This window comes from Leuciscus leuciscus, assembly GCF_965113295.1.
Source record: "Leuciscus leuciscus genome assembly, chromosome: 4".
In the NCBI taxonomy this organism is placed as follows: Eukaryota; Metazoa; Chordata; class Actinopteri; order Cypriniformes; family Leuciscidae; genus Leuciscus; species Leuciscus leuciscus.
This window is the reverse complement of record NC_138728.1, coordinates 44307884-44317568: the sequence shown is the minus strand read 5'-3', so window position 1 is coordinate 44317568 and position 9685 is coordinate 44307884. Positions and strand designations below refer to the sequence as shown.

The 9685-nt window shown below is 39.6% G+C and overlaps 1 protein-coding gene across 1 annotated transcript; it reads left to right on the top strand.

The window, feature by feature from the left end:
• Positions 1-2367: 2367 nt before the first annotated feature.
• LOC309496058 (tripartite motif-containing protein 16-like) lies at positions 2368-8225 on the top strand. Its single transcript, XM_082165997.1, has 6 exons — positions 2368-3021; positions 3585-3680; positions 3767-4000; positions 6864-7017; positions 7170-7217; positions 7423-8225. The coding sequence occupies exons 1-6, from the start codon at positions 2452-2454 to the stop codon at positions 7944-7946; spliced, it is 1626 nt and encodes a 541-aa protein (XP_082022123.1). The 5' UTR covers positions 2368-2451; the 3' UTR covers positions 7947-8225.
• Positions 8226-9685: the final 1460 nt, after the last annotated feature.

Sequence of the window (9685 nt, the reverse complement as noted above, 5' to 3'; positions counted from 1 at the left end):
CATAAAATCTGGTTAAACCTCTTTAAAGAAATTGAAAGGTTTACTACATTATTTTGTGTAACTGTTTGTTACTTAGTTCCTTGGGTCCCTTAAACTTTAAAATGAAATCACATAAACATTTATCTTCTGTTAATAAAGTATAGTCCCAATGTATATTTATATCCCCTTTTTAACTCAAATTAATAAACTGAAAACACTCAAGTATACTGTAAATTAACAATTTACTGAAATAAATGTAAAATTATCAAGTGTCAGGTTTTTTTCAAAATGTAAAATAACACTTATGTAAATTAAATAGCAATTTCACCAATTCACACAGATGAATAAAATAAAAGTAAATTACAAATTTCACATTCACTTTTGTAAATAGTTATTTGTTCCCCTCTTTTTAGGTAGGCCTATACTTTAAATCTGAGTCCCCAAACTATCTCTCTCAAACTCAAAGGACTCTTCAACCAAATACTAAGCCGGCAATATGAACTCATACTTCACCTTAATCAATATGAAAGTCTTTCATTTTCACGTTGCAGGCCTGTTTGATGCTGGGGTACGTTGTGGTCAAAAAATAAATAAAAGACCGCTTCACTCAACACAGAGCAAACAAACAAAAACAACCTTGAAGTATCCAATCAGAAGAGCGTGTTTCACCTCCCGACGTTAGATGTCCATCAAACTCACGATCGCGCGATTTCCTCAGAGCCAAAGGAATTCCGATCACTCACGTTAACTCATAACTCATAAGTCATCTGGAATCATCCTCATCTGAAACTGCCACGAAACTAAACACACAATCCATCCGAGCAAGATAGACACTGTTCAGTCTCTATAAATAGTCCATTCTCTGTATTAGTAAATGGACACAACCAGGAATATTTTGTGGAGAAATAATTCTTACCCGTCTCTGTAGTATAAGTTTCTATAGCATTAGTTACACTATATTTTTTTGTGAAACAATATCACACCAGATGATCGCATGCTCTTCTCTCTCGTGCTCTCCTCATTCTTCCTCATTCAACTTTTCCCTCAATTCCTCCTGCCCCCTTCACATTAATCTAGAGCACTGATTGGACTCCCAACATGGACAAGTGAATACGATTGGTTTAACAATAGAAATGTCAAAATACAAAAATAATAAAAGAATAATAAATATCCCACCAACTTAAGAAACATATAACTTATCCACAACCATATACATTTATAACATGCACATAAAATATATATATGTATATATATAATAAAAATAAACCTTGTAAATTATTACTCTGGGTTACATACTCCTTATTTCGATCCTCATCCAGCCGAAGCTCCTGAATTAAGGAATGAAACTCTCCCCGCTCATTCAGCAACCATAGGATAGGGTGAACCCACAGCCTTCTCTTTTCCAGACGCTTTGGTCGCTGTCACAACAGACACAGGTCAAGCACATCGGAATCCATGTTGTGTTAACTAAGGGAAAACCTTGGCACATGATGTCATATCCTGCTCCTGCCCATATTTGCAGTGCACCCGAAAACATTTTGCATGTTAGTCTAGTGTGACGACACCATTAAATATAACAACACTCAGACACACACCGTCTCACAATTCAACAATTAAAGTTGAGTTGACTTGACCAACAAAAACTTGACTTGGACTTGAATACAGAGACTCGAGACTTATTTGTGACTTTGCAGAACAATGACTTGGGCCCTGTCCCAATTGGCACACTTCATATGCACTTACGGTCTTGTGGACTTACAATGGCTGCCAATGTAGGGAGTTGTCATTTTAGGTTTCAGAAGGGTGCTCGTGAACGTCCCCTTTGTGGTCGATATCACACTGATGCGAGCTCTACAGCAGACTTCTTCCCGACAGTCAAAGCGGCGTTACATCACGAAAGTGCGGACTCATAGGAAGACCACAATGCTTAGGGTGCCATTTGGGACAGGGCCTTGGTCCTACTTCTGTTTTATATAAAGAACATTGATCTGATGTTGTATTATGCTCAATACTTACCTAATGTAGAGGTGTGTGTTGTGGCCATATATACCTGTTGAGTTAAGATGGTTTAATCCATGTTTTGGTGGAGCGTCCACTTTATATATATATATATGTTATATTATTTTTTTCTCGCCTTGTAAATATTGAATGCACAATTTTGGATTTTACTAGATCACAAAAGACTGTCAATAAACACTGTTGACCGTTATTACCATCATGCCTCGTCACACTGTTTTATTAAGGGTGGTGTCTTGCTTCTCTTTAACTTCTATTCTTTGAGTGTGTGTCTGAGACTGATAAAACACAATGTGTGTGGGACCAGGAATGAGGAAGCTGCTTTACAAACACGCCTGTTTTGCACACGGCACTCAAACAGAACCAGGAAATAGGAAACTGTTCAGTTCAGGGAAAGAGAAACTGAAGTGTAGTTGAGCTGTTGTGTGTTTGTATCTCTGTATTTATGCAGTAAAAATGGCAGAAGCCAGAATTTCTCAGGATGAGTTCCTGTGTTCAGTGTGTCTGAATCTCCTGAAGGATCCAGTGACCATTCCCTGTGGACACAGTTACTGTAAGAGCTGTATTACAGGCTGCTGGGATCAGGAGGATCAGATGAGAGTCTACAGCTGCCCTCAGTGCAGACAGACCTTCAGTCCAAGACCTGCTTTAGCTAAAAACACCATTCTGGCTGAAGTGGTGGAGAAACTGAAGACTAAACTTCCTGCTGACTGTTACGCTGGAGCTGGAGATGTGCAGTGTGACGTCTGTAATGGAAGAAAACGCAAAGCCGTCAAGTCCTGTCTGGTGTGTCTGAACTCTTACTGTCAGAATCACCTTGAACAACATGAGAGTTTCTTTAAAGCAAAGAGACACAAAGTGACTGATGCCACTGGACGACTGCAGGAGATGATCTGCCAGAAACACGACAAGCTCCTCGAGGTTTTCTGCCGCACTGATCAGAAGTGTATATGTCTGCTATGTACGATGGATGAACATAAAAACCACGACACTGGATCAGCTGCAGCTCAGAGGACAGAGAAACAGGTATGAACTTAAATGAGTCTCAAAATACTCATTTACAGGCTCATCATTTTGTTTATGGGTCTACTACAATACATTTACATATTTAATGTCTGTTTTCACCCTCTCTGTCTGAACACTGTTTTAGTTTCAGTTTCTTTAAAAACCCGCCTAAAATCCCCCCCCCAGTCTGTTGTGATTGGTCTAATGCTTACAGTTAAGCATAAAGGAAATCCATACAACCGCAAGGGCAGTAATCTATGTCTGAATTGATGAATTGAATTGAAAAAAAAACTAATTCATGTTTATTCATGTGACATGCATGAGCCAGTGAGGTTTGATGTTATTGATGTGTCAGCATATTTTTATTTAGGCTTTGAAAACAGACATTCTTCAGAATATCTTCTTTTGTTTTATGAAATTGAACATTTGGAACGACACGAGGGTGAGTAAAAAATGGAAGAAGAGCATTGGTGCAGTTTAAAGATCTTTAACCCCTCAATCTCACCACTTCACTGACACTGGATTTATATCTGTTTACCTGATGATTTGTGTGATGTTTCTCCTGTCATTGGTTTGTCCTTTAGCCCCAGCTGAAGGAGACGCAGAGGTCATTCCAGCAGAGGATCCAGCAGAGAGAGAAAGATCTTCAGCAGCTGAGAGAGGCTGTGGCGTCTCATAAGGTGAGTCTGGAGAAGAAGAGAAGTTTGAGAAGTCTCAGTCAGGACTCACTGAAGCTCACTGTGTGATTGTGATATGTGTGTAACAGCGCTCTGCACAGACAGCAGTGGAGGACAGTGAGAGGATCTTCACTAAGTTCATCCGCTCCATTGAGAGAAGCCGGTCTGAGGCGACACAGCGGATCAGAGATCAGGAAAAGACTGCAGTGAGTCAAGCTGAAGGACGACTGGAGCGACTGGAGCAGGAGATCAATGATCTGAGGAGGAGAGATGCTGAGCTGGAGCAGCTTTCACACACACAGGATCACATCCATTTCCTGCAGGTAACAGAGATCTAGAAGAACAGGGTCATAGTGGACTTGATCACGAGACTCACAGAGAAACATTTCATGAGAGCAGAATGAGCTGTTGACTGAAGTGTTGATCTGTGTGTTCGATTATTATATCATCATCAGTCAAACTCTCATCTGATCAACTTCTTTTGAAAGTTATATTGAGCTTCCAGACAGCAACAGCTCAAAACTTCACTAAGATTTTAACTTTTGTTTTTACAACAATGTGAAATCCATGAACATGATGGTACCAGTTTCACACAGATTTCCCATCATCTCTTTACTTATCATTTTTCAATCTTTTGTTTACCAAAAATCAGATAACCTTCAAACCTGCTAAAACCAGTAATGAATTAGACAGTGAAGTCCTCAAACAGGAAGTGAGGCTGTATATTAGTGTGGCATAACGAGGGCGCTCTCATATACAGAGCTTGTCAGAATGAGAGTCGTAGATCCAAATGCAAGCAAGCAGTTTATTGGCGACAGGCAGAACAGGTACAACACTCAAAACACCACGTTTAGCAGGCGGGCGACCTGAATGCCACAATCCCAGAAGAGTAAAGAGTGACAGGAATAAACACAGCGCGGATGCAGAGTGAAATCCAAACGATCTCCAGTAGCCTGGATACTAGGGGTGTAACGATTCGTTTTAACAACGATTCGATTCGATTCGCGATTCATGGTTGTCGATACGATTCAAAGACGATATTGGTTCATTTAGAACGATACGATCCGAAACTATTCAGTGACCTGAAATCGATTCAGTGACTTTTTAGCCAAAAATTCTTGTAAGGGAATCGGGTATCAATTAATTATTATAGATCGGGCGGGTATAGATATATACAATAGAAGTCGCCTTGGCTACGGCAGTTCATTGGAACGAAACCGTAGCCAAGGCGACATCTAGTGTATATATCTATACCGCCCGCGCTCTCAGATCACTTGGACGCGGCTGTGTTCAAGAGATAACAACGATATAAATACTGTTCGTTTTCTCACACAAACCGCTCGTTTCGTGTCTTAGGCCATCAATGTGTACTTCCGATGGGGAATTGTTTAATTTGGACGACGGGGAATTGTTTTAATTTGGACTCTGTGCATGCTCTTTGAGGTGGTGACCATAGACCTGCATTATATGACTGACAGACAAGAACAGTTTGACCTAAAAATATCAAAATTGAAACTACTGCGGAAAAAAAGACACCTACATCTTGGATGCCCTTGAGGTAAGCTAAAAACATACCAAAATTTAATTTCAAAGTGAACTATCCCTTTAAGCTATTAAATAGCAGTCCCAAACAAGTTTTTGTTAATACAATCTTGGTATGAGCCACCACAGTCATATAAAAATATACAAAATAACCAGTAAGTGGCATTTTGTTATGGAAACAAACAACAATTAGGCTACCATGGTGATACACAATACTTAGAAGAACTGGTAAAGAAACATGGAAACTGCTCCAGATAAATAGCAACACACATGACGTACCAATAACGTAATTTATTGGTATTTTACTTTTATTTCTTAACTTACTAATTTACGACGTTGCATGCTCGTATGTCTTTTGCACTTTAGTTAAGTGATACAGCGCGCTCCGCCGCATTTGCGCGTGCAATTGAAGAGTGCGCACTACTGCAGTATAGCGGCTGACAGGACAGGAAAGTCCGTTTTTCTGAGGTGAGAGACTTTGCGCTGCTGGACTGTTGTCGCGCTGCTGCTGGCGCGTCACGCATGGCGACGACGTCACAGATAGGCAGACTGAATCGAGTAACGTTTAACGCCTTTATCATTAAAAGTGCAAAGACAAAACATCCATATAAAGTCTAACGTGCTTAAATCCAATGCGCTATTTCCTAGTATCGATACAATCGATTCATTACCTTTTAAAACGATATTAGATCGATATATGTCATCCGGAAGGCCAACTTGCCAAGCACAGATCGATGCAGTTGGATCGTAGGAATATAAATCGATACATCGATGTAGTTGATGAATCGTTACACCCCTACTGGATACACAGACGAGATCGAGTCTACTCAGTAGTCCCGCGCACGGACATGAACAATACAATTAACATACTGAGCAGAAGAGCAACAGTCACTCACACACACACTCTCTTTCTAAACAGGAACTATAGCAGCAACGCAGGAGAACCAACCTCTTAGATGGTACAATAAGTACCCATGACCAGACACCAGCTGAGCAGAAAAGTTAGTCAACAAACAATATTGATGCCCAACCGTAGCCATGCCACACAAACACCTACCTCAAACACAGAGCAGTGGAGTACCAGCAACCATGACGCCCAAATGACACAATATCCCACTAATCCTTTATACTCTTTCTTAATACCGCTCAGTTAATAATCATGGGGCGGAGCTATCTGTAAATGGCACTTCACCACATTAGCAATTGCAAAACCTGAACTTGTATTTGAACAAAACCTGACCTTGGGATCGTGTCCTAAGAGTCCATGTGAATTTCAGAGTCACTAACTGCTCAAAAGTTATAAATAAAGGTCAATCTACTAAATTCCTTTGAACTGCTTTTCCTGATCAAATCTACTCAACTCTGCCATGTGACTCCATTGATGCACTTAATCTGTTACATTTATGTTATTGCCAGAAGTTTGATCATCTAAGAGTTTTTCAAAAAAGTTCACATATAGTCTAAGTGTCAAAAGCAAGAACTTATAGCTCTAACATGATATAATGAATATGAGAAGAATGAAGCTGATGCTGTGAAAGTGCTGGATTGAGGAGAATTACTAAAGATCAACAAGAGCGTATCAACAGTAGTGCAGGTTATTGATGAAGTGTGGAGGTGATGAGCTTTGATTTCTGTTTTCTGTAGAGTTTCCAGTCTCTCTCAGCTCCTCCTGAATCTACAGACGTAAATGACAATCCTTTCAGTCCTCTCTCCACTTTTGCTGTCGTGAGAGAATCTGTCCGTCAGCTGAGAGACAAACTGGAGGATTTCTGCAAAGAGAAGAAGATCTCTGACAGAGGTAAAGTCCTGGAGATTCTACTCTCAGAAATGATCCTCCATCATCTCATATCATGTAGAACATCATATTAGAAAAATGTCTTAGGAACGGATGCAGGGATAATTTTCTCTTGACATGATAATAACACTCTTCATTTCTGTTAATTTCCACAGTCACTTTCACCAACATTGTTCCCATGACCAGAAACGACTTCCTACAATGTAAGTCACTAAGAAAACAAGCGGAGAAACTCTGAGTGTCTTCATGTTCTTCCTGTAGAAGGTGAAAGAAAACATTACAGAAGAGATGATCATGTAAATGATGATTTGCAGACACTGCTGATATATTGAACATGAAGAGTTCAGCTACATTTAAAGCTCAGACAGATTCATAACTCCTGATTCTGATGTGTTTTATCTCCATCAGATTCCCATCAGCTCACTCTGGATCTGAACACAGTGAATAAACGCCTTCGTCTGTCTGAGAAGAACAGAGTGGTTAGATTCACTGTCACAGAGCAGCCGTATCCTGATCACCCAGACAGATTTGATGGATACAATGCTCAGGTGTTGTGTAGAGAGAGTGTGTGTGGACGCTGTTACTGGGAGATTGAGTGGAGTGGGATAAGTGTGTTCATATCAGTGTCATATAAGAGCATCAGCAGGAAGGAAGACAGTGAAGAGTGTTGGTTTGGATGTAATGATCAGTCCTGGAGTTTGATCTGCTCTTCCTCCAGTTACTCATTCAAACACAATAAGATAGAGACTAAACTCCCTGTGAAGTCCATCAGCAGTAGAATAGGAGTGTATGTGGATCACAGTGCAGGAACTCTGTCCTTCTACAGCGTCTCTGACACACTGAGCCTCATACACACAGTCCAGACCACATTCACTCAGCCGCTCTATCCTGGGTTTACTGTTTATTCTGGATCATCAGTGAAACTGTTTTGATGAATCAGAATAGATTGATGAGAGATTCTACCCACAATGCTTTGAGCTGCATGATAAATCAGTAGCAAGGGTATCAAACTCATTTTCACTGAGGGCCACTTTAGTATTATGGCTGCCCTGAAAGGGCCGGTTGTAACTGTAAAGGCGGACGTACACGGTGCGAGTTCGGACACTCGGGAGGTCATGAGATATTGCACACGTTACGAGTCAGTGATAATCTTACTATACTTGATACTCAGGGGTTAAATTGGGATTTATTATGTGTGTGTGTGTGTGTGTGTGTGTGGGGTGGGTGGGGGGGGGGGTGGGGGGGGGGGGGGGGGGGGGGGCTCTCCCTAGGCTCTCCCTAGGCTCTCCCTAGGCTCTCCCTAGGCTCTCCCTGATTAAATGGCATTTTCTGGAGAGTTTTGTGCAAAGAAATGGAGAAATTGAGTCTTACATGAAATGTGAAAAACTGCAAGGTTAAGAGCAAATAGTTTGCATTGTTGTAGTATCAACAGGTTTTAGGACATTTACTGTTAATCAGCAGTGGTGGAATGTAACGAAGTTACACTTGTACTGTACAACATTTTTAAATGTATTGTAAAAAAATTGTACTGTAACTCACCCAAAAAATTATTTTTTCATGTACAAAGGTTGTAGTCAGGGCTGTAGGCATGTTTTTTTTTTTAATCATAGAGCTCGCAAATATTAGGGGGGTTTGAGGTCATGCTCACCCAAGAACATTTTTATTTCTCTGACCTACATATGTGCAATTTAAGACTTTTGAAGGCCAAAAAAATGGATAAGAACTATAAAATAGTGTCTGGGCAGTAGATTATTTGTCAATACCTGCTCTCTTCTTATCTCTATCAAGTCAAGTTTATTTTTCACAATACAGATTGTATCAAAGCAGCTTCACAGTATTAAATTAAAATAATACAACAAAGTTTGTTTCAAGAGGAATTTATTGATTGATAAAATTAAATTAAATATCCCCAAAATATCCCCAACTGAGCAAGCCAAAGGCAACAGTGGCAAGGAACCGAAAAACTTCATCAAGTGACCTAATGGTCTATCAGTCTTTCTTTTTCTCTCAGTCTCTTTATCCTATCTCCTATAGCCCTATCTCTTCCCGTAAGCTTTGACTGATAGTATTTTCATTTTTGTAGATATCATTTTTGTCTGTGGCAGTGTAGAAAGCAAACATAGGGTCAACTGATATTGATGTGTTTAATGAATAATTTTCTTAGACAAGTTTGTTTACTGAAGGCTACCAGGAAAGCGAACTAAATTTATTAAATTCATTCACAATATGTACACATTCATTATTAATCTTATGCCCAATATGATAAAAAACGGCTTTATTAAGGTTTATTGTCCTCTCATATTTACAGTTACTTAAATTAATTACATGTACATGAATGTTACGTAAATTGTATTGGCCTAGTTTCAATTCAAAATGGTGAAATTTGTAAAAAGTGTATTAGTTTGTTTGATTATTTTTGTTGGTCATTTAACATTTCGATCTTAAAACAGCTGTCAATTATGAAATGTTTAGTTTAGCTACTTGCATCTTATCTCGCACTTTATGACCATTAACAAATTACCTTGATGCTGTGGAATATCCTTGCAGCACTAAAGTCGAGTTAATACTGTATTTGGCAATTATTTAACAACCTTTATTACTTACACCTCTGTCCAGACCTCAGTGACCTCATAGCTGGCTACAGCCATGGTTGTAGCATATTCCTAGTAAC

What these genes read in the sequence shown, in the direction of transcription:
- LOC309496058 (XM_082165997.1), top strand. Translation starts at nt 2,452, where the DNA reads ATGGCAGAAGCCAGAATTTCTCAGGATGAGTTCCTGTGTTCAGTGTGT. An exon ending in ATCACATCCATTTCCTGCAG is followed by an intron (nt 4,001 to 6,863) that starts GTAACAGAGATC and finishes TGTTTTCTGTAG; the next exon opens with AGTTTCCAGTCTCTCTCAGC. An exon ending in GAAGAAGATCTCTGACAGAG is followed by an intron (nt 7,018 to 7,169) that starts GTAAAGTCCTGG and finishes TAATTTCCACAG; the next exon opens with TCACTTTCACCAACATTGTT.